This window comes from Passer domesticus, chromosome 3 (assembly GCF_036417665.1).
Source record: "Passer domesticus isolate bPasDom1 chromosome 3, bPasDom1.hap1, whole genome shotgun sequence".
Lineage (NCBI taxonomy): Eukaryota > Metazoa > Chordata > Aves > Passeriformes > Passeridae > Passer > Passer domesticus.
Genome location: NC_087476.1, coordinates 46275118 through 46300457, shown reverse-complemented (window position 1 = coordinate 46300457; position 25340 = coordinate 46275118). Strand labels below are relative to the sequence as shown.

The following is a 25340-nucleotide window of genomic DNA, read 5'->3' as shown; positions in this document are numbered from 1 at the left end:
TGTCAGCAATGACAGCTTCTCATCAGCTCCTCTACCCCTCCCATCCAGCATGTGGAAAAAACTTTCCATTGTGGTAATGCTGGCAGAGCAGGTGATGAACTGAGATAGTTTCTGTGTATGGAGAGATGCCATTTTTACTCTCCCCTCCTCTAATTTAATTGTGCTTCATTCACTTGCTGCTGGCAGGAGTAATCTAAGGTTGAGCTCACAAGGTGGGGGCTGTCCTTTGCTTCTGGAGCAGGATGTAACCTGCAGGCTGTACAAGGTCAGGTCCCTACAACTCCCTGAAAGGAAGCTGTGGGTGCGGGTCAGCCTCTTCTCCCAGGCAACAGGCGAGAGCATGAGAGGAGATCATCTCAAGCTGCACCACGGGAGGTTTATGTTGGATATCAGGAAGAATTTCTTTACAGACGGGGTCAATAGACATTGGAACTGCCTGGAGAGGTGGTGGAGTCACAGTTTCTGGAGATATTTAGGGAAAGAACAGACAAGGCACTTAGTGCCACGGTGGTGGTGTTTGGTCACAGACTGGGTTTGACCTGAAGCCTTTCCCAACCTGACTGATTCTGTGTGACATTTCAGACATCTCTGCCTGGCACTTCCATAACGCAAGTAAGCTTGCCGAGCAACGCTTCTCACAAAAAGAATCTTCGAGAGACCGAGACATAACATTAAAAGGCCTGAACGTTTCTGCGATCTCAAAGTACTCTGATGAAACCTGAACCCCAAAGCAGCGCCGCGTTTGTCTGAAAACCTCTCTGCTCGGGGCTGAAGGGGCACAGCCTTGCTACGGCATCGGATCCTATAGACGCAGCAATACACCTAGTTTGTATGCCAGCGCAAACACAGCATGTGCCCCGTATTTCCGCAAGTAATCGGGTCATTTAGCAGCACCCGACTGCACAAACCCCACACCACCCCCGCTGCCAACATGGACCCGCAGCGCCACAGCCCCGGGGCCGGCCTGGCCCCGCCCCGCCCGCCGCACGGCGGGGCAGCCCTGGCCAATCACAGGCCAGCGTCCCGCAGGGAGGCGGGGCCGGGCCGTGAATGGCAGCTGGCGAGATAAACAAGTCGCTGCACTGTTCGCCGCCCCGCAGCATGGGGTGCGTGTCCCCCGTCTGTTCCTCTGGTCCTTCCCCCCTCGCTCCGTGCCAGCCAGAGGCGCCGCGTCCGGCCGCGCTCGCCGCTCCCGCCTGTGCGCGCAATGTGAAGAGTCAGCAAGTTCCCAGCAGCCGCTGAAACGCTCCGGTGTCTCCGGAGAGGGCAGTGCGCCGACGCCGCCCGGCCGGGGCTACCCGGGGCATGCCGGGAATTGTAGTTCTGCCGCTACGGCGTCCCGCCTGCGGCGGCGGGGCCGGCTCCCGCAGCCGCACTACGACTCCCGGCACCGCGCGCGCCGCGCCGCGAGGAGCCCAGTTGAAGCGGGTGGCGGCGGCGGAGCGCGCCCCCTCCCCCCCGCCGAAAAGCCCCAAACCAAAACAAAAACAAACCGCCCCCCCCGCCCCGTCCCCCTCGCCCGCCGCCCCCGCCGAGCCCCGGACATGGCGGCGCCGGGAGGGGGCTCCGCCAGCTGCGGGTGCTGATCCGGCCGCCGCGTCCCCCTGCCCGCCCGTCCCTCCCCGCCCATGGGTGAGACATGGACTACGAGTTCAAGTCGAAGCTGGCGGCCGAGCGCGAGCGGGTGGAGGACCTGTTCGAGTACGAGGGATGCAAGGTGGGCAGAGGCACCTACGGGCACGTCTACAAGGCCCGCCGCAAGGACGGGTAAGGGCCGCGCCGAGAACCCCCCTCCAACCACCCCCGCACCAGCGCCCTCCCCTCCTTCCTTCCCCTCCCTCCTTCCCTCCCTCCCTCCTCGGAAAGTTTGTGGCAGCGCGGGGGCCGGAGCGCGGAGCCCGCCCGGGTGTCCCCCGCCCCGCGCCGGGAGCGGGCCCCGGTGCCCCGGCCCCGCGCCTCGGTGCCCGGCTGCTCGGAGCGACGGAACCAGATAGGGTGGAAAAAACCTCTGAGATCATCGAGTCCACCCTATGACCGAGCATCGCCGTGTTCAACTAGACCGTGGCACTAAGTGCCACATCCAGTCTTTCCTTAAACACCTCCAGGGACGGGGACTCCACCACGTCCCTGAGCAGTCCTTTCCAATGTCCAATCGTCCTTTATGTAAGCAGTCCTACCTAGTGTTCAACCCAAAGCTCGTCCCGCTCTGCCCCGCTTCCCCCCGCCATCCCAGGTGCTGCGGTGCCAGCGGGCTGTGCCCTGAGGTCGCCTTTGCTTTGCACGCCGTGTCCCAGGTCGTCGCTTTCGCCTTTTGTGTGACCGCGTTCGTGATTTGACATTCTGTTCCGATTACTTGGAGGGGATGGAGAAGGGAGGAGCACCTGGCTCCCGACGGCCCCTCCCCGGCTGCTCCCTCCCGAGCGGCCCGGGAAGCTGCCGGGGTGTGTGTTGGTCGCCGGTGTGTCCCCAGCCCAGGCACCCCGCAGGTTTGCCCTGTTGGCCTGTCCGGGACACTCCTTGTCGGCAGAGCTGGTGGCTGCTGTCCAGTACCCATGCACAGGTGTGCCTCCATCAGTTTCCCGTGAGAGAGCAGGGTACAAGTCCCTGTCCCCAAACACTTGGCTGGTGGCTTGATCCAGAGAGGTCCTTTAGGCAGTAAGCCCATGTGTGTTGGCTAAGCAAGATATCTTCTGTGTTGGCTAAGCTGGTACCATGGGATAGGTGTTCCACGGATGCCATTTTCTTGGTGTCATAGTTAAGAGAGCAGTGGGAAGCTAGGGTTGCAATTTGGGATTGTTTGGCTGGCATGCAGTTGTTGAAGGGGAGCAGTCCTGAGACCTGAGCAAGGCTCTTGTGCAGGTGTGGGTTCCAAATAGATTTCTTTGCTTTCAGAAGAGCCATTGAGCACTTTTTCACTGTGGTGTGTGCCTGGTGCACGAGCACAGGCTGTGTTTGCAGAGTGTTCTAAACATTCTGTAAGGCTGGATAAAATATACCTGTGAATTGGAGGTGATTCCTTTCTATCAGAATGCTAAAGGGAATAGCCTTTAATTATGTCCAACTGAAACTTTGAATAAAAAGAGACTGAATGTGGAAAAATGACAACTCTTAAATAAAATTTCAGAAGTGGTTAACAAAATACTGCTGCTTTAGATTAGTAGAGAAGTCTAGGGATTTTTCTGTAGGCATAAATGGTATTTATGTGTGTCTTGGAAATTTAAATTCTGAATTAGGAGGTTGTAGTATGAAAGTGATTAATAACTGAAAGGTAGACACTAATTCCAGTGAAGGATTAAATACCAGGAAATGAGCTCTGATTCTGACTAGCTTGCTCTGCAGCCTTAGGAATACTAGAGCATAGCTAACTTGAAATATCAAAGCTTTTCCAGGTATTACAGCTGCCACTGAGCTCTTCCAGTATTTTTGGGTTAAGTGATCATGGTTGCTTCTTTTTCCTAAGTATTAATTTATATGTATGTGTGTGTGTATATATATATATATATATATGCGCATGTAAAACATACATGGGATAGGAAGAAAATGGTAATAAGGAAAGGAAGCAGTAATAAAACCACCAAAAAGGCTAGTTAAATGTTTGTTGCTGTTCTTTGATATAGTAAGCCTAAAATTGCTGCTTGTAAGAACAGCATAAATAAAGGCAGAGCTTTGGGTTACTGTTTTACGAAAGAAAGAAATAAATTGGATGCAGGTTGAAACCAGACATTTTTCATTTCCATCATCTGCAAAGGAAAGCTATCACAGGAATTACATTGCTGCTACAAAGCACTATAAAGAACATGTCTGCAAAATCCCTACAATAATATGACAAATTCAAATGGGTAGTAAAGCAAAAGTAAATATGATAAAAAGATAGCTAATGTGTCAGAGCTGGGAATAATCAAAGGGAGACCTTGAGCAGTAAGACAACTAACTGGTAAAAGGAAGTGCAAAGTTTCAGTGCTGTCAGATAGATTGACATGTAATATAACATGGCACAAATTCAACTGTACTATATACTCAGAGGCTTTACTTCATGAAGCTTGGAAAGTGGCCTTTTTTTTCTCTTTTTTCTTGGTCTTCATTTTATGGCATTGGTGAGTTCACTTATAGTTCATTTCGTGTAACTTTAGGTCATTGGGTGAAAGAAAGATGTGAACAGTTTAGGAAAAAATTAGAAAACAACTAAAACCATTAATCATTAATATGAGATGACTTCCTTATGTAAACACATAGCCAAAGTATATCTGCAAGTTGGAGGATATTTAGCATTAGTTATGACATTTAAGGGGTCCCTAGTGACAGAAATTAGCAAAAGAAATCTAGCAGTGGTGCATATTTGTTGTGTGCTGATCACTGGGGGCTTTTGAGCCTCGTGTAAGGGAATTCTTCTTTAGCTGATTGCAGACTGTTTCAGTATTTCCAATCTGCAAGGCATTCCTATGTAAAAGAGAAAGATTCTGGCTTCTTGCTTCATGTAGTTAATTTACAGTCTCAGGAGGCTGAGGGCAATAAGAACCTTGTAGCTCTGCAGAAATTCCACCGAGAACTTGTCACTTCATGTTTCAAAAAGTTGGCATATGAATTTTATGAAATAGTAAAATGTGTTTATATGGAGCTTGGCAAGCTGTTCGATAAAATGCTTGCAGAAAAAGTGGTTGTGTTGCTTAGATCTCTGTGAATGGCTTGTGCATAAAAGCAGTTTTTTGACAAAGTAACAGCTTAGTTTGGCTTTTTCAGCCTAGAGTAGAATATTGTTTGGGCATGTTTCTAGTGAGCTGACTAGTTTCTATGAAAGTTAAAAGATTTTTTCTTTTTTAAATAGTCAGATTTGAACAATGTTGGTGTTACATTTGAATGCACTGCATCATTGGTTTTTAGAGATTTTGAGCAGCTGCAGCTTCTGTTTAGTTCAGTAGTGTTTGTATGGTCTGATGAGGTCTGGAAGAACTAGTTGTGTTATATATTTAGCTAAATTAGGTACCTGGGTTTACAGAACTTTCATTAATACCTTTGTAGTCCTGAAGGTGTAGAAAATAGATATTTATATAAGTCCTTCATTTCACGTCCATTCCTTTATTTCATGTACACTAAAACCGGACTCTGGGGGAAATCATGATATAAGCCTCATGACTGCAATTCAGTCATCAATATTAGGTTTTTAGCTCTTTATGTAGCTGGAAAATCTGTTACCGTTTGTTTGTATTGCTTCAAAGCATCATGTTGACTTTTGCTGAGTGTTTTTTTGGACACATTCACATCTGTCTAGTAAAGCAAAGAATGCAACTTTTCCAGTCATGGTTAGGAAAATGTAGTTTTGTTTCATGCCTTACCTCTCCTCATTACGTTCCTTGCTGCCTCTTTGATCGCATTTTAACATTTACAATGTTGTGCTTAGTTGTTTCAGTTCTTGTATCTCCTCCTCATATGAGGGGCAAGTTTTAGGATGAGTGAGGTTTGGAAATTCTGTTTGTTGTGTATGCCCGAGTTATTTTTTATTTTTTTGACAGAATCAGTCTTTGAATCCAGGCCACCACAGAGTATTTCTTCACCAGGATGTCAGTCCACTCGTAGGTGGAAGTTTGCATGAGTCAGCAAGCTGAAAAGACACCACTGCTGGTTAGTCAGGAGCGCAGGGAATAGTGGGATACTTGAGTCAAGTAGAAAATAGGCCACTCTGTTCTTCATTCTGTAGCAGCAACAGCAGATGCAACACTTGCAAAAGCTGTATCTTCATGTAAATACGATCTTTCTATTTATTGCTGCTTCTGCTTACCTGTAAACAAACAATCGAGGTGCTGCTTTTTCTCAATCTAGGGCTGTTTTATTTTTCATTTGACTCACTATATGCATTTGGGAAACAAAGGTTCTTATAAATATTACCTATATAGCTACTTGGAAAGAGAAAATAAATTTGTAATTTTAATTTAATCTGTATGTTCTAGAACACCTTTCAAAAAGCAAGTATGTGCTTTTTAATCTTGTTGCTGAAGGAATGCCAGAAACATGAAGTGATCAGCTTTCAAATCGATGGCAGTGGAAGGGCCAGGATTTGTACCCTGGGCAGCTCCCAGGCTCACTGCCAGCTCAGTAGCTGGAGCTGCTGGGTGAACCCTCCTGCCATGTTATTCTTCGGGGGATATAAAAGGTTTGGCTCTGCCCCATACTTACAATGTATCAGCTAAACCAAGACTGTATATGCTACTCTAGTAGTATACTTTTGTAGCTTGTCAGATTGCTTTATTGTTGCTGCACCTGTAACTTTTCAAAAGAGAGTTGGTATAAACCAGGTTTCACCTTAGTTGCCAAACGGAATTCCCTTTTGAAAACTGGACAACAGTGATGCAAGTCCAGAAACATCACTGTGGAACACAGGCATAGGAAGAGGAAGACAAATGAAATAGTCTTTTCCTCTTCTTACCCCTATTTTTCAGTACTATAAGTTTGTAACTGAAGAGGAGTGTGTTTTCCTCCTTGGACTGACCCTGGTGTGCAGAATCTTTAATGTAAGGTTCTTAATTCACAGCTTCCAAGTCCACAGAAGAGCTGAGTTCCCCCTTCCTGGCAGGGTTCAAGGCCAGGCTGGATGGTGCTCTGAGCAACCTGGACTCATGAAAGGTTTCCCTGCACACAGCAGGAGGGTGGAACTAGATGGTATTTAAAATTCCTTCCAACCCAAACCGTTCTATAGTTCTATGAAAGGTAGGACATAGGGAGACAAAGAAGGATGAAGTGTAGGGCCAAGGCAAGTATATAATCTTAACACAGGAATGCTGCTTGTGGTTGTGACCATGTCAATTTTCCTTTGTTTTAGTTTTTTTATTTGATAAATATTTTTTGTTTGAAGCAGAAGTAGAAAAATACTGATTAAGAGAGAGAAAAAAAAATCTGCTATGAGGCATGGCTCCGTTGGAAAAACAGAATTTCTGTTGGAGCAGCTTAGTGTATTTGGCATTTCTGCTAATACTATATTTTCAGAGGTTGCATCTGGTCAAGGTGGTGGCTCAGGTCACTGTGGTAGTAGAAAACTGAAAGTGTAGAAGAGGTAAAGGTAATCTGCTTGATCTCTTAAATCAGTATTTGTGTAGCAATTAATTTGTGTATTGTTCTCCCCATATTCTTATTTTGTAAAACTTAAATAATTTAAGTTATATAGCAGGGGTTTGTCAGGAGAGGAAACTTGCACTCAAGTTAGCTAAATGCTGCAAATGATCAGCGTTGGTGGCAAAATGTCAGGGGAATGAGTACCTGTGTACTGCAGTTGCATTTACTCTTAAAAGGAAAGCAGCTCACTGATGTGGCAAGGATTATACTCTCTTGAATGTGAAACTGGAATATTATTTACCAATGCAAGTTGATACTTGAAAGACATTTGAAAATCTATAATAATTTATATATTTACATTTTCTTATTTCCTCTTTTTGACATTGCCTTGAACATAAGTAATTTGAGTGTTGTGCTGTAGTTGCTTTTACTAATATAAACCTGTGACAGGCTAAATCACAGAACTATTGACTGAAGTCAGAATGCAGTGTATTTGATCTTAAACAATTACTTCTCTCTGCAGGAAAATCTCTTATCAGTATCTGAAAACCTGTGGTTTGCTTTCCACTTTCATATTTTTTCTTTTCCTGATGAAACTTCTTATCTTGAGGAAGGTAGAATGGTTAAAGGTGTTTATGCCTTGCTAAAATCTCTCAAAAGCAAAGAAAACCAAAATACTAGATTTACTTGCAAATCCTGAAAATACCTTTTAACCACTGAATGCTCTCAGTATGTGTGAGAAGGAGCAGCAGAACTAAACCAAACCTGTCTAACTAGTTGACTGCTATGCATTCTAATAGAAAAGTCCCCATCTAGGAAGAGATAATTAGTACTTCATATCTGTGCCTTAATGAGAGCTGCTGTTGCAACTATACCATGATTTGCTTCCTGCCCAAAAGGAGAGTGCAAGTGGTGATGAGTAATTTTTAGTGCTTCACACAGAATCTTGCATATGGTTTCTCCCATGGCTATTTTGTCATTTCTTCTGTTACTCTCCCTGAAACTAGGTACTGAAATGAGCTGTGAAGTGCATCATCATCTTTTGGTGGTGTGGTGGTGGTAGCAGCTTGAGGAAGAAAGGAGGTCAGTAAGATGTAGAAGGGGTTGTGTCTGAGAGAAACAGATAAGTTTTTCCCAAGCTTGTAAAGAAAGAATTGTACATAAATTAAATTAGCCCATAAGATGTGAAAGGAGAACTTTCAAAGTTTAGTGTTTTTTTTTTTTTTTTTTTTTTTTTTTTTTTTTTTTTTTGATAAAGAAATGAAGAGGGCAAGAAGGTTCCTGTTTCTGAGTGAGGGGGTTAAGAGTTTTCCAGTAGAGCTGCAGGAAAAGGAAGTGAGAGGTTCAATGGGAATAAGAGTTTCTTTTCAGCCCCCCATCCGGTAATAGGGTGCAAAGCAAGACAGATCATGGACTAGGTCAGAAACTAAATGCTTCTTGTGAACTGCTTGACTTAGCAATTTAATATGTTGTATTTCTGGGTAATCCAATCTAACATTATTATAAGTATATTGTAAGTAGATGTATAGAGGTGTTTTTCATAAATTTATTTTCAACATGAGTATTTTTACATCATGTATGATTTGAAAAGAAACCAAAAAATCAGCAAAACCCCTGAAGCCCCAGAAACTGCTGTGGTTCGTAATGCTGCAGATGTGTTTGTACAAGTAACCAAAGTTTCTGTGGAATGTCCTAACCAAATTGCACTAGAGATTTACCAGTAACATTAAATTTTCACCTATGTTTTGAAAATACCTTCTGAAATGATGCTTGCTCTTCTGTGGCCCTAATCAAGCTCATGGCTTGCATAGACTTGGTCAGAAGATGCTGTTGTCCCCTGTTTGTAGCAGCTGAGTTCTGTGTTCAGAAGTGACTCTGTTTGTGTGTGCTTGCTGCTGCTTTATGTTGGGTCCAGGAGGAGCTGCTCTCTACGTGTGTCATCGGGGAGGGATTGTTAGCAGCAGTGATAGGCAGCTCTTACATTCTGCTTCCAAAGATATGTCGTTCTTTGAGCTCCTTTGCTGGCATTTGAGAACTGACATACACCACAGTTTTATTTTATTTATTTTTTTTTACTGCAAAAAAGTGTTAGAACTTAAAAAAGATTTATTTGTTTCAATAACAGCGCATTTGCTTGAAGGAATGTTGAAACTGGTCCAGGACAACTGCATTTAGAATAAATTGGCTAACTTAGTATGCCACTTCAGGAAATGAGGAACAGTTTCTACTTGTGTAGCAAACACAAGAAGTTTATTGTTTTGACTTGACTTGAGTTTCATGTTTTCTAAATAATATAGGTTTATAAAATACCTCCCAGCTCTGGGAGCTTGATTTACATTTGCTTGACTATAAGTTAGATGACTGACAGATAACAATGCTAGTTGTTATGATATTAGAAATCATTGTATCACTTGTGAAGTTCACTATCTCAACAGATTCAAGAAGAAAAAAGTGCAGAAATATTTTAAACCAAAATTTTTTGTTGACCAAGTCCAGTGAAAGTCTTTAACTCAACTGAAAATTAACTTCTATATCTGAATTTTTTGTTAACATTTTTCAGACTTTTCTGTGGAAGTACAATCCTTTCATTTATCGGTGGGAGTTAGTTTGAGAGTGTTTATGAAATACTAGTGTGTCTAATAAGACTGGAGGGAAGCAGTGTTGTGGAGATACTGTCAACTAACATTTACAAAATTGGTGTCTCTAAGTGTGGGTTGTGGGTTTTGGTTCGTGTGTTGTGATTAGGGTTTTTTATCCCTTATTATTTAATTATTTCATTTTACCTTATTGGAAAGTACAACTGACTTTTCTGATTGTGACAAAGATTGAAAAAGCTGAGGTTACTAGAAGAGTGGATCCCTGAAGAGCATTATTCATGTTCATGTTTGCTGCTGTCTTTTCTGGGCTTAACAATCTTTAAAACAATATTTTCAAATGAGGCCACTGTATAACTGCTTGTTTCTCCTCAGTTGTCATCTGTTTGCTACAAAATTCGTGGTCCTGAAATATTCTACAGTTGTTTATTTTGTAGATGAAACCACACTGAAGCTAGGCTTTCCATTAAGCAGAGCAATGGCCATAGCTTGTTGTGTGTGCTGGGAATGTCAGGTTGCTCAGTTAAGTATCAAGGTTCTGGGCTAAATAAAAGCACAGATATAACATGGGGACAGTCTGATGCAGTGAGGCTTTAAGCATGTTCCTATAAAGTGGACCTCGTGTGCAGTATGATTATTTTTTTTGTTCACTGTGTGCTGACTTAAGTAGAAAATGCTATTGATTTCTTTTTGCAGTCAAGTGAAAATAAGAGTTATAGGCAATAGTTAGAGGCAGAAGCTGAATCTGCTGGAATGGAAACTGCATCTGGAATTATGCTTCACTGTTTTGAAGCAATGTATCTGCTTTCCTCATGCATTAGCTTTGAAGGAAGCATAAATCCTTTTTGTGTGGCCGGAAGGTTTTCTGCTTCTTTTGTCCCTCCTTTGTTTTGCTGTCTTTATTAGAGCACTTGGAAGCATTCACACAGGTTGTGCTGGGATTCAGCTCTGCCTCCGCTTGTCCTTGACTTTCCCACCTCATTGGTGATGTTGTGGGGCATCAGAGCCTGGAGAGATACAAGGGCCACCCGTGTGTGACATTTCTAGCAGTGTGTTTGGCTCTGAAGTTGGTTATTTTGAGAGAGATACTTCTTATAAGTAATGAATTCTGCAAATTCAGAGGTGTTTAGAGAAAATTGTCACCTGTGTTGATAATGAATTACCATGGATTCATGCTAAGATTTAACACCTTGCACATTCAAAAATGCTGTGTTTGTTGCTTGCATTAATTAGCGTCAGCACAGCTGAGAGTGGGTGTCAGCTCATGTCTTTGAATGTGTCTATTCCTAAAACGGAGTTTCTGTATCAGTTGTTGCCTTGTTCTCAAGGGTGTTGTAGACTTCAAAGTTAGCTTATGTTCATATCTTTTGATTAAAACCAGTCATTGTACTGGATAACCAGTTGTTCCTTTGCCCAGTTCTGTCATGCTTCAAATGAGAAGCAGAGGTAGACAAATTGCCAAATTTAACTTGACCTTCAGAACAACCGAAAGACTTGTTATGAGTCGAATACCATTTATTCTACTTCTAGTGTCACTTCAGTGATGGGGAAAAACCAGCATAAAACTTCATCAAGTGATGTTCTTAAACCTCAGATTGTGACAGAAGCCTATTCTGATTATGGGACATGAAGCTCTAAAATTCAAAGGAAGCAGAATGCCCCACCCTTTCCCCAGGAACAGATATGATAGCTGACTAAAGACCTTGTTTGTTTTTGAGGCATAGCAAGGTTGTCTTAGTGGCTGGAATTGAGACTTCTGTCTTTGAGAAATCCTCGTGTCCTGACACTGAAGTGAGGAAAAAAAGTGGAGATGCTCCATTAAAAAATAATAAATCAAAAATTATAATTTTTTTACATTTCAGACTGAATTAAATTAGACCTTGGGGTGACATTATGAAGTTTCATTCTAGTCCTTCTAGTTTATTGTGAGGGAGTTGCTTCAACTTTGCAACTTTTCAGCTGTAATAAATGTGCTCTGTCTCACTCTGTCCTACTCTGCCTATATGGAATTTGGGTCTTGTTTCTTATTCATGATCTGGGTGCAGCCTTAGTACCTGAAGGCTAATTTACCACCTAAGAATTACACCCACATTGTGTTAGCAAGATTTCATGTAAGTCTGCCTTTGAGAATTTATCATTTCACTGTACATGGTTTTGATGGTTTCACTGTAGAGTTAGGAAGTCTGAAGGAAAAGAACAGAAAATTTATGATAGATCTCTGATAAATCTGGGCTTTCATGTGCTTTAGGGGAAGCATTTGATTATATCATGAGTCAGAAAAGGAAAACTGAGTAACTGCAGTTTTTAGGCCATTGCCCTCCCCTCTTTTACATTGAATCAATAATTCTGCTTATTCTGCTGTAGGCAAACATAATGCATCATAGGGATTTAGAAAAAAAATCTGCACATGGTATTTGAAACATGTTCTTGCTAAAAACAATCCCAAAGTACAGGCTTCCTACTATTGGTGATTTGATAGTAATTTCCCACCTATCAAAGTTGCAGTATTTAGCCAGATTTAGCACTACATAGAGCTGTGATGCACATTAAGCTGGATGGTGTAGGGACTTTAGGGCTTAAAAAATTCCAAAACCAGACAGCTCATTTCTTCACATTTATAGTTAGCCACAAGAATTCTTCTTAATGATTTTATGAAGCAAATGGCAGATTTTTTTTTTGTCATTGTCTTAGCACCCTATTTTTATGATCTTGTTACGTAATTTGCTGGCAAATAAGAATTTTTCCTCTTCATTTCAGTGTTATTTTTCTCCTTGCTGGTGCTGTTCCTTGTTTTAAGATAGCAAGTCCTCATATGTGGTATGCTTTTAGGCAGAGAGATATTTCATAAATCTATTCATTATCTGTATGTCTGTAAAGAAATAAAATCAGATGCAGCTCTCTCTTCTACCTAAATATAGCAAATGCTGGAAGGAGCTACCTGGAGCAGCAGAATAATTTTACAGCTTTCAGAGTTTAATGCGAACACTTTAGTTTTTACCCTTACAAACAGGCTGTCAAGTCTGCTTACCCCAATCTGCTATGAATGTACTTGTATGAAATTCACAGTTCTCAGTCACTCCAGATACTTGGGAATCAGTCTAATTTTAGCAATGGCAGCAACCCTATAGCTGGTTGAGGTCTCTGAATTTTCATCAATAAATTTGGAGTGAGGGTGATAATGACTGAAGTTGTGCTCTCTTTCCTTGCATATACAAAGTTTTATTATTATAGTGTAAAGGATAAATTTTAATTTATTAGGTTACTAAGATTTCCAGTGGTCTGGTATTACATAGATCTTAGACTGTCTGTGATGTGAAATACTTTCTAACTGTTAACAACAATTTCGAATTATCTGTGCTACAAAGATTTGCTTTTACATTTCTGAATTAGAAATTACTGGAGTAAAAAGAAGAGCATATGGTTAAGTTATGTGTAATGGTGTGAGTGGATTACTTTAGTCTCCTCACATTGATACTAAGAGACCTCTACTCCCCACTCCCAGTCTAATGAAATCATAGCTGGGAAAAGGCATCTTTATTTTATGACAGAAAACCTTATCAGTGCTCAGATTAACTTTTGTCCTTTTAATCAGCTGTCTCCTCATGCATGAAGAATGCATCATTTATGTTTGGTGAAGTTTGTGGGGGATTTATAGGTATTCAGCATCTTTTGTGAGGCTCTGTGGAAGCAGGCAATGTCAAGGGCATTGTGTTTAATGACAAGTAGCTTAGCATCACTTTAAGAACTTGCCTTGTTCTTTAGCATGCACGTTTCCCCCTGAGTTCATAAACTGGTTTACAGAGGAATAAACAAGGGGAAGGATAGCCATATCACTAGTGGGATTTAGAGATACATTTGAGGTTGTTCTGCAGGTTATAAAGCAAAATCTGTTTCAATTTCTCAGGAGGTGCTATGATAACACAGAATGTCTATTAATAATATGATGCAGTTGGTACTTTTAATATGAACTCTTTTAGTCTGACTGGAACATGGCAGATTTTCCAGAAGGCAAAACTGCATGTAATGGTTCTTCTGCCTATTTTTCAAAGTGTATGTGGTGAGTCAGGTATCTTTTCAAAAAGCCTAATTGTAGTAATCAGTTGCTCTGTATTTGAATGTCTCTGCCAATTTATAGTAGACTTAAGCTTAGAATGCTAATTTCAACAAAAAAAAAATTCTATTGTCTTGAAAGGTTTTTTTAACCAACCAACCAAGAGAAAACCTAATTATTTAAAACATTCACAGATTGAATTATGATTCCTGAGTTAGCCTTCTTTTGGCATGCATTTATGCCTGACATTGGCAAGTCAATGACATTAGCAATTTTTGAAAAATAGGGTAGTAAACTATACAGCGTTCAGGAATTTGGTATTGCTGCATTTTGAGAAGAGTAACAACTAAAATGACACACAAATTTCTGCCTTTGGATGTGTTCTTAGGTTGTTCTGAAGAGTTTAATGGGTAGCAGAAGATAGAGAAAAGTGCTGCTGCCTAGTGTTTTTCTGTGTATATTCTGAGCTATCTGGTGTCATCTGATGTTTGGAGTGAGAGGAGTTCAGTAGGCATCATCAGGCAGTGACACCAATGGAGCTGAGAAGCACTTAAGCCACTTTTTGAAAATGGAGATTGTAAGGACTTGAGACAAAGAAAACGAAACCAAAAATCTGGATTGCAGTGTTTACTGTAGCATGCTGTCTCCATTCCAAAAAGCTTTTTCCTTTTGTTTACCTTGATCAGCCTTGGACATTCTATTTTCACTCTAGTTCTTTTTAATATTGTGTAGTTGAGATTGTCCTGCTTGATGTAAGTTTTTTGCATTGTTCCCACTCCTCAAGTTTACTTGTAGATGTTTCAGATAAGATAGAAGCTCGGCTTTTAAAGATTGAATGGCTACTGCCTGGTGGGGAGGTTGGTTTAGCACCCTACTGTTGTCTACTAGAATTGGTTTTGTAACCCAGTGGGCAACAAGCCAATAACTACACACTTGAGAGAGACATTGGTTTGGGTTTTTTTGGGTTTTTTTCAGAGTTCTGCAAGTCTGGGTGCCCAGTGGAATCCACAAATCAAGCACAAGAACTATCAACACCTTTTGCTATTTATACATGTCAGCAAACAAATGAATTAGTGTTCATTGGCTACATGTTACATAACTCTTGTATTAATTAGTGTTCTATCTTCTATTAGTTAATTATTCTCTTGCTTCTTATGCTAATCAGTCCCATGGTATTTCTCTTCTCTTGAGCCGATGGGTTTTGGGTCAATGATCTGTGGTTGGGATCTCCCTCTGCAGAATTACCTTTTGCCCAGTCACAGCTGGTTCAGCACAGTTGCTGGGTAAGGTTTATTTGTTTCTTCCTGATCTTGGGGGTTCTGCCCCATGTCCTTGTGGCCCATAAATTCTGCATTCTTTGTGTCTGCTGTCAGTGGTACATCCTTCTGCCCAAGTTTGTTAACATCCCTCTGGGTGTGATCTCACACTGAAACCTGCCAGGCCCTAAAGCTTAGCAAGACAATTCTACCAACCAGTAATTTGTCTTTCTAACACCCGCACATCACTTAGAGCTTGTGGGCTGCTGTCTGTTTCACAGACTACATCTCCCATTTTGTTGATAAAGCTTGAAAGTATGCAAAAATCATACATTAAAGAGCATCCTTTCTTAAGAAAATGTTGCATATTCCATATTTTGCAACACTGCTACTGAGAGGGAAGCCCAGGTCCAGGATGACACACATGTCTGCTCTTTCTGTATGAGAAGTCCTTTCCTGTGACTGACACATGTGATGTTCTGTTTGCAACACCAAGAAAGTTCCCATCAAACCTCTGGGGATGCATCAGCAGAGAGGCCAGCTATGCAGTCCACAGATATTACTGAAACTCTTCACAGCAGAAGAATGAGGTGCACACCTGCTGGTTTCATCCGTTCTTTTCATGGCCAAAACCAGACAGTGGTAGTTCAAGTCATAGTGAACTTGTCTGGGTTGTAGGAGCAGCCTGTAGCTGCTGTGAAGTTTTAGCTGCTGCCTGTGAAGGTGAAGAAAGACAAACCTTTTAAAGGGCTGATGTGCTCAGGGATTTCTTTTCAAATTTCTGCTTACCATCCTTACTGTTTCACATTTTGAGTTTCTTATGTAAGTCTCAAAATGAACTAGTGGAAGTGCATTGAAATACAGTGTATACTGCTGGCTAGAAAAAAATTAAGATCAATCTGTAGATTCACAGCCTCTGTCTTTTGTGACTGGTTGTCACATGGATGAAAATGAGCTGGCTGAGCTGCTGACTGGATAAGACTTGATAGGTTTGGAGGATAGTGGTAAAAGAAAATTACTTTCCTAGTCTGGTAAAGAACATGCACCCTAGAGACAGCATGTGTAGATTTTTTGATTTAGTAATTCTTTTGGCATAGTGACCGCTTCTATGTCCAGAAAAACACTAAAGCACAAGAACTCACTACTTTTTGGAAAGGATTATGTCCCTTTTTCCAGTCAGCCATTTTCTGGTACTGTTACCTTTGTAAAGGGCTATGGCCATGTGCTACGTACAGAATTAAATCCATGAGAAGCTTGCCTAGGGTAACCAGTGCTGGGCATGATCTGTTTAGTGGCTTGGCTGCCGTGTTCCAGATGAGGTTTTCAGTTAGCTTCTAGTTGCACTTCAGTGTCATGGTTTTGCCTTTTCTCCGGGGAAAAATGTTTGCAACTCTTTGTGATCTCCTGCTGAGTGATTAGCTTAATGCTGTAGGGCAGCAATTAAACAAAGTGATCAGAATGTAACCAGATACCCCTATGGACATTGTGTTCCAGGCAGTACTGTGAAGGACACTGAGCTCCATGGTGTTCCCAGGCTTGGTCCTACAAAATCTCAAATACTTGAATTCCATTAGTGTTGTTAAAAGGGTGAATTGTTGTTCTTTTCTGTTAGTTTTTTTTTTTTCTAGCTAAGTCTTGAAATGGTTTTATGGCACAGTTGTTTTCTTTTTTTCTTAAGAAAATGTGCACTTTAATTATTATTTATTTATGGTATTGTGCACTTAATTTAAGGCAGCTATTATTAGTATATACAGTAAGGATAATATCTGTATTAACTGATGTGATAGTCACAGTTCTAGCTTCAGAGTGATTGCAGTCTTTCAAGCCAATTCCTTGATGTGGATAATTAATTCTGAAGTTGGGATGTATGTTAAATTATCTGTGAATTCAAGAGAGACCATTATTGAAAGTTTTCAAATTTGAATAATTGGGATAAAACAATTGTTTGAACCATGCACTATTTTCAAATCCTCCTGGTTTTTTAATGGTCTTGGGCAAGTTGTTTCTAGTTTTCCATTCACTTGTTTGTAAAGTAGTTTCTCATATTATGGGAGGTCTCTGAAGTACAATTGCAGTAGTTAAGACAGTTTAGCTCCTTTGAAATCTTGTAATTATTCTAAATCTTCTGAGCTACCTTTTTAAAAAAGTGAATTTGGTACTTTGTTCTTTCCAAAGCATTTGGAAAATGGAAACTGAAAGTGTTACCCAGAAGAAGTAATAATGGTATTTTTGTTTTCTGTATTGAGTACTGCAGCTAGACATCCACCACTGAGTACAATTTTTTGGGGCAAGAGGACAGAGTGTTCCTTTGCGTAGTGCCAATTAAAATATTGACAGTAACCTCAAGGATATTTATTGTCAGGGAGAAAAACTTGAAGACCAAGTTTTTATAGTGGAGGAATGTTCTCAATACATGCTGGCATGCAAGTACTGATAACATGGGGACCTTTGTGTTTGGTGCTGCCTATGGCAGTCTGAAGTACCAGTTGGAAAGTTTTCAGGAGGGCAGTATCTCATATTGGCAGTTTAATTTTGGTAAAAAGTGAATCTCTCTTAGAACAGCATGAATTGTAATATTTCTGAAACCAGAAGCAATGCTGATTTTGATCTTTAACCCCTAGTTTTGGATAAGGGAGCTTGCAGCATACAGAAGCTTTGTAGTGGTGTGATGTGGTGCTTGTTTTATCAGGCAAATTCTTCTGCATCAATTTTTAAAAGCATTAATAAAAAATTGTTAACTCACAGCTTCCTAAAGCATGGTTTCCCTTTGAGTTCTGCTTTGCTAGGTTTTTTGCTTAGATTAGTGAACACATTGCCACCATCAGCCTGGGGTGGCTGTTTGATACAACCTGCTTGATTAAACCTTGATCTGTGCCACTTGCTTCCTGCCCTCAGACAAACTCAGTCTGGAGGTTAAGACCTTGGAGTTAGTTGACCTGTTCCTGAGACAGTGTTTCTGCAGACCAGATAAAAATGGTTGTGGGCAGAGACCCTGCTTTCTGCCTGGCTATCCCTGACATGGGTGTCTTTTGCCTCATACCAGAGCTGTGTGGTTTGTGGTTGTTGTTTGGATTTGGTGTTAACATGATCATGCTTGCTTTGCTCCAGTAAAAAAATGTGCTGATATAGGATCTGTCAGAAATGGATTTATAAAAACTTCCCTGCTGTGTAATTCTCTACAGTTTCTTGAAATGTGTTCAGAGCTCAGTAGAGTTTTTCTGAAATGAAATATAAGTACTTCTCCCTGTCTCAAGTATTTAATGAGAGCATTGCTCTTTAGGGAGTTGAACAGTGTACTCACCTATCACACACACCATTTGATATTATTTATTGAATTCTTACAAGTGGGGAAATAGCTAATAAAGTACCTATGTGTTCTTTTCTTTGGACACATCACTGAATAACCAGAATTGTTTGTTTCATCAGATTACACTGGCTGACTTGCTTTTGAAGTTTTGAATAGACTTCTTTCTTTTTCAAATTATCTTGAATGGAAAATATTATTAGCTAGAATACCACTTGGTGGACATCTTTTGGAAAGTGCTTTAATTAGCTATTATATTTCTATAATAAGGACAGCTAACTTTGGAAAAGTATTTGTATAGACTTGCATTTCTGCCAAAGCAAGTAAATGGTATCTAAAGGAGGCCGTGTTTATAATTCCAAACCTGCTGCTGGTAAAAAAAAAAAAAAAAAAAAATTGTCAGGTCAAGAATGCAATTTCTTTGGAGGTCCTTATCCTTGCCACCAATTTATTATAAATAAGCATTTCATTATCCCTGTTTTTGTTCATTTTTTACAAAACCTAATGTTTTAGAACTATCTGGGTTGCAACTTATTAAGACTGCCTCCTTTTCCCACATGCTGTAATACCTTAGGTTGTTGAATTGCTTGGGGTTTTTTTTTAAATACCTTTCATAATTTCTCATTTGTACCTTGAGGTCCTACATGGAGTGGCTGTCTGTCAAGGCTGACAGCCTCACCGTGGCGGTGGCACTGAGCAGTGCTGCTGAAGGCAGTGTGTGCCAAGTGTCATGCCTGGTCTCTGCAGTGACCTTCACTCTGTGAAGGTCTGAGTAACTGGATGCAATGCTTTGCATGTAGAACTAGTTCAAGGGCAGCCGTGTCAGTGTGGTCCTGTGCCTGGTTCAGTACATGTGCCAAAAGAAGGATGTAATGCAGTGCTGTAGTGACTACATTGCTTTGGGATTCCAGCTGATAGTTGTGCACAGGATTGTTTGTGCTGCATAGTTTAAACATGACCATAGTATAAATGCCATGATTAATTTTGTGTCCAGAGTTGGTTTTGGTTCTACAGACAATATAATTTTGTCTTCACAGTCTCTGTAAGCAACCTGAGTTAATGGAGTTGATACTTTGCAGTGTATGGAAATCCTCTGCATACATAGCATGAACATGTGTAAGAGGGGATGATAATTTATTATTTACTGTTTAAAATTTGGACTAATTAATAAAATCAGAAACGATTCCTGAGTTATAAGGTGTGATCTTATTACCTGTGAAGTTACACATTTTCATGTGTAGCTGGAAAGCATCTGGAATTTTTTTAATTAAAATTTTATTTCAAAAAGCATAGCTCAGTGTTAATTATAGACATGCATTGAGGATTTAGCTGCTACTGAAAATTACTGAGAATAATGCTTGCTGTGTTACTTATAATATGTGTAGACAGCTATTATTTCAAGTTATCTTGTATTGTCCCCACATTTTTCCACTCAGTCACTTCTTATCCCATGAGTTTTGGAGGAGGAGGGTCTGGTTGAAGGTGGGAAACAGGCTGAGGCTGGCAGGGCACAGGCTTGGAGTTCAAAGCCAGAGAGACTGAATCAAGTGCAAGTTCAGAATCTTTCTGTGTGGCAAAACAAAATGGTTTGGGAGTGGAAAAAGGGCTAACTGAGATCTACCAGAAATGCCACAAGGAATTTCGATAGGGGCTTGTGGGCTGTTGAATTTTGACTGGTGAGTCTGCAAAGGGGCATCAACACTGTGGGCATTGGTGCCTACCAACATCTGTCCCTGACAGCTGGATCCTGCAAAACTGTGTTGTAGGGTGGTTCTGTTATAGCATGAAAGCTTCAAGGTTCTACCTCCTTTTCTTGTTCTTTTAGTGGTCCCTATAAATCACTTCAAGCTGTGATTATTTAAAAGGATAGTACAGTGTTTGGGCTGAACTTTTTTCATATTCTGGCTTTGTACATCAGAGCACAGCATTTCATGTGCTTTGTAGGGATGTGTCAGTTGCCAGTGCTTATTATATAATTAGTTTAAAATAGTAGTGTTTCAGAAATAAAAGTGGATTGAGAGTAGCTCATAAAATCAAGAAGAAAGCTTGCCATTCCCAGATATTTCTAGGAGAATTTTCCAGGCATGGGATACGACTGCGGTGCTTTCACCGTAGTAGACAGTATCTTGGAATTTCACAGAAAGTGTCCTCTAAAATTCTGTGTTTGCAGTTATCTGCATATATTTTGTCTGTTTTCAGAGAGAAATGGATAAGTTAACCAAGTTTTTATAAAGAAGTTTTTGTTTGGGAACTGTAAGGTCTTTGTTAAAAGAAAACTTGCTTTTCATATCACAGTGTAATTTATGCATAAAAGCAGATTGGCTTTTCAGCTTCTTGATCCAGACCAAATTAAAGTGTTTCATCATTATACTGATATTGATTGGTGTAATGTAAGTCAGAGCTAAATATATTTTTCTTTCTCTTTTTTTTTTTTATGTGTGTACAGAAAAGATGAAAAGGAGTATGCACTGAAGCAAATTGAAGGTACAGGGATATCCATGTCGGCCTGTAGAGAGATTGCAGTAAGTGTATATAAATGAAAGTAATTTTACTGATATTATTATTCAACAGGTATTTTATTTTCCTAGAATTAAATAACATGGAGATTATCCAAATGTTTTCTTTAAAGTATGCAAGCATGGAAGTTTATTCAGATCTGAGCCTTTTAAAGAGCCTTTTAAAATCATAATTTTCTTTTAGTTCTTTTCAGGTAACAGCAATGCCTCTTTCTGATATAATTTTGTTTCATCTTCTTTTATGTGTTGAGAGGGAAATAAACATGAACTTCTAAATGAAGACTTAATTTACAAAGAAATGGTTTTAAAATGACTTGAAAGAAAGGTTCTGAAACACTACCATCTGAAGTCCACTTACTAATAATGTATTTTATTTTAGACTAATGGTGACTTGTTGTTTAGTATCCAAGAACAGTTTGTTCTCCTAATTTTTAATTTGTTTTGCTAAGTACAGGGAAATTTCATAACAAAATGAAAAACAGCTTTAATTATATTTTTATTACATGTGTCTTTTATTATATACCTATTATTTCTTCAAATTTGGTAAAAATTAAGTGTTTGTAAATAATGGTAAAATTCGATTTTTAAATGTTTTTTATGTCTGAAAAGGTGACAAAATGCCGGATACTGAGTAGAATTTTGTAATGCAAGTATTTCTTGCATTGCAAAAGGAGTGCACTTGCTTGATTAAATATTTACCTTGTCTTGCTGCTGTCACTATGCAGTCAGCTGTTGAATCTATCTTAGGATTGTGGCTAAAGCTTTTTATAATCTGGTAGTGTTGCACTGAAATACAGCATTAAGATGTGCAATGCAACGTGAGGCATTAGAACTCATGGTGTCCATGAACTGGACATAGCACTGGGTTGTGTTTTGTGTAGTGTCCATGGTGATTCTGTATGAAGGGACTTAACAGATAAAACTGCTGTCCTTTTAAAGTGCTTATCACTATAAGGTCAAGGTCACTCATGGATTTGAGAGGTGGCTGCATTGCTGTCAGTCACTTTACACAGGATTTACCCAGTGACCTTCTTTTGCTAATATTTCTGCCATTGGAGGAAATAGGAAATCCTCTTTTAACATTCTGTACTAGGTTATATTCTTGGTACTACAAAGTAATTTTTGACATTATTTAAGGGTTTTTGTTTCTTGGATTCTTGTCCTTTATTTTAAATTCTCTGGAGATGTGTGGATTAGTCTGAAGGAGACTTTTCTGTGGGCATGGTAGCACTTTGATACAGAGATGGTTCTGTCTACCTGGACAAAACAATGTAAGGAAGGAGAGAGTGTCAAATAATGTTTTAACTCCATGATACATCACCCTTTTTTTTTTTTAATTAGTAAAGCTTTATACAAAGGTCAGTACAGCTTGTGAATTTTGGCATCTATTGTGTAAGTTACTTGACTGCTTTCAGTGGTTCTTCTGGTAATTCTTCCATGAGTTAGATTTCATTCTTCTTCAAACCTTATTGTAAAACTCTGTAACCTGAGCTAATGCAACACATCAGCATTTGCCTCAATGAAATTTCAGGGCAAATATTAGAATTGTGAAAAAGGTAAAGATGAAATAGTTTAAAAATAATTACCAACTTTTTTTTCATATGGTCAAAATTAAGTGCATTTTCATTAAAAAGAAACAGACTTCTAAATAATGCACCAATAGCTTATCTTGTATTTAAAGGCTTAGATAGGTGACAAGGAGGGTAATGTTTACTGATTAAATAAAGATTATCAGCCTGGACAGAGGCCATTTAAAAAATGTCATGAGTAGTTCTTTTTGCACTTAACCCTTCCCCTTTGCTTCAGCAGCAAAACAAACCCAAATCTCACTTTGGAAGATGAGAAAATGGCAGGGACACCAGTGTACCTGGTTCTGTGTATGTTCAGAATATTTTAATAGTTTCGTAAACTTTAGACACTTGACATTGTACTCAAGAAATATATTGCTGAACTGAAAGGCATTTAGTTTTACAGTCCAAGACCATTTTGTGTGTCTTATTGCATAGATACCTATAATAGGATCTGGTGGCTAGCCTTCCCTAAAGGAAAAGGCAAATGACTCTTCTCTTCTGACATTACAAATCAAGTTGGTCTGTCTTTGCTTAGGACTTCAAAACCATAAAGTGTCTCTTACCACTATTCATTTGTAGGAGCTTTTTCTGGAAGAAGGTTTATATAGTAGAAACATCATATAGGCAGTGGTTCCTGTGGCAAGTGATTGCTGCTTTATTTCAGCTGTAGGGTGATCCCTGCTTAAAGAATCCTTACTTCAGCCAATTCTGTTGTATTGAATATGAAAGTATTAGAAAGGTCTCTTTATACCTCAAAGAGTTCTGTGTGTGTGTAAAAACAGAATTAGTTCCCTGTAACTCAGGGAAGAGTTCTGAAGATAACTGAAATGCTAACTATTTCTGTGTTCTTGTTATGAGGCAGATTATTGCTTGACTTAAGCAACAGCATTTTTTGAAGACAGAGCTGTAAAATGTGAATGGGAGTAATGAAATAGTGTTTCTATTTTTAGATGATTATTTAGTTAATGAATGTGACATTTCTTTCAGCTCCAGGCTTGCATTAGCTTATTTTGGAACCTGAGGTGGGTTGAAAGGAAGACCTTAATTCTGCTGCTTTTCTGTTTTATATTTTTTCTTTACCTTATCTAAGTAAGCTCTTTAGAACAAGAAGTGGAGACACAAGAAACAGACCAGAGGAGTATTATTCATTAAGGCTGTTTTTTTCTGTTGAATATCTTGGCCATCATTTCTTAAGAACCAAAAGCTATGACTTTAAATATCTGCAAACAGGTAGCAGTAATGGAATTTGGTGCTTCTGTATCAAAAAGCATGAGGGTAATATAGTTTTATCTAAGATTTCTTGTCCCAAAGACTTCGCTTCCTGTGAGAGTACATTCAAGTTAATTCAAGGACTTTGTTTTTCACAGTAAAGAGACTATAAACTTTTAATTGTGGATTTTGGGAAAACTTAATTCAGAAAAAAAGAATAGTCATAAGCCTTTTCTTAGTCAGTGCCATTCACCAATAATGTAAATATATGGATATGTATCCTGTCCCTGAGCATGGAAGAACTGCAGTGCAATTGTTATTCAAGGATTAGCCCATCCAAACTTAAGAAAGTTCCACCCCAGCAAGGGGGAAAGCAAGCAAGGGCAACAGGAGGCCTGTGTGGATGAGAAAGGAGCTCTTTATTGAGTCTGGACATGAAATGGAATTATATATGAATTGGAAGCAAGGATAGGCAGAAGAGAAGTATAGAGATGCTGTTTGATCTTGCAAGAATAGGGGTTAGAAAAGCCAAGGCTGACATGGAGTTGGGTCTTGCAAGGGACCAGAAGGGCAACAAGAAAGGATTCTACAAGTACATGAATATGAAAAAGAAGACTAAAGAAAACATGAGTCTGCAGCTGTATGGGAAGAAATAGCATGGAAGGGGCCAAGGTACTCAATATTTTCTTTGTCTCAGTAAGTAATATTTTCTTTGTTTAACAGTAAGTCCAGCCTTCAGGAGTCTCATGCTCTTGAGACCAGAGAGCAAGATGAGGAAGGAAGCCTTGCCTTGGTGGAGGAGGTCCAGGTTTGGGAGCACTTGAACTGGACATACACAAGTCTGTGGTACTTCATGAGTTGTACCCACAAGCTGCTTGGATTTAATGATGAGACTACTCTGTTATCTTAGAAAGATAATGGTGAATGGAAGAGAACAAGTGTCATTCCTGTTTCCAAGGAGGATCAGGGGAACTACAAGCTGGTCAGCTCCATCTTAGTTGCTGGGAGGGTGATGAAGCAGATCCTCATGGAAACCATTTCCAAACACATGCAAACAAGAATGGTGATTGGAAGTAGTCAGCATAGATTTTCAAAGGGAAAATAATCCTTAACCAACCTATTTGTCCTGTATAAAATTTCTGACTTGGTGAATGGGGTGAATGCTGTAGATTTTGTTTATCTTGACTTTAGTAAGGTTTTTAATGGTATCTTCCATAATATTCTCATAGAGAGCTAACACAGTCTGAAGACAGAAATGACTTTAGTAAAGGTTTCACATGAACCAGAGACTTGAGTCAAGACTTAGATGTTCTTTGTTCAACTTAGATGTCCTTTCTAGCTTTTTTTGCACCCTCACCAATAAGAACTTTCCTTCTTCTGAGGATAAATTGCAAACTCTAGCCTTCTTATTTATAAATAGTAACCTTAATTCTAAACTTAATTCATTTTTTCTCTATCAGGGTGGTTTTATAGCTCATTCTTTTTTTTTTTTTTCCTGTAGGGGAAAGAGACCAGGCTGTTGCAGATGATTTAAATGGGAGAAGCAGGGCCGCAAACCAGCATTGCTAACCTACTGTTTTTTTGAGTGCCCTAAATTGATGCTGCTTTGCCCTGTGTGAATGTTGGGTCTGGGTCCTGTGACCATTTTGGTTGCCACATCCTGTGTATGTGTGTGCTGGTTGTTGGGGAAGGCTGCTCCTTCTGGGAGGCCTTGAAATGGTGCCAGTATGCTGTGGCACACTAGTGGGAGCATTAGTTGGCCTTTGTTATTCAAACTTGTATTTATGGGTACAGGCTA

At 40.0% G+C, this 25340-nt stretch overlaps 1 protein-coding gene across 4 annotated transcripts in view; it reads left to right on the top strand.

Moving 5' to 3' along the window:
• The first annotated feature begins 1489 nt into the window (after positions 1-1489).
• Positions 1490-25340, top strand: part of CDK19 (cyclin dependent kinase 19) — a 119117-nt gene continuing 95266 nt past the window's right edge. Inside the window, exons 1-2 of one of the 4 annotated variants that reach the window (XM_064412930.1) lie at positions 1490-1717; positions 20693-20768. In XM_064412930.1, coding sequence (XP_064269000.1) covers positions 1629-1717; positions 20693-20768 — 165 coding nt within the window. In that variant the 5' untranslated portion in view covers positions 1490-1628. Of the gene's footprint in view, positions 1768-2025; positions 2164-2790; positions 2860-20692; positions 20769-25340 lie in introns of those variants that run through there. The other 3 variants (XM_064412929.1, XM_064412932.1, XM_064412931.1) reach the window with 3 other exon arrangements.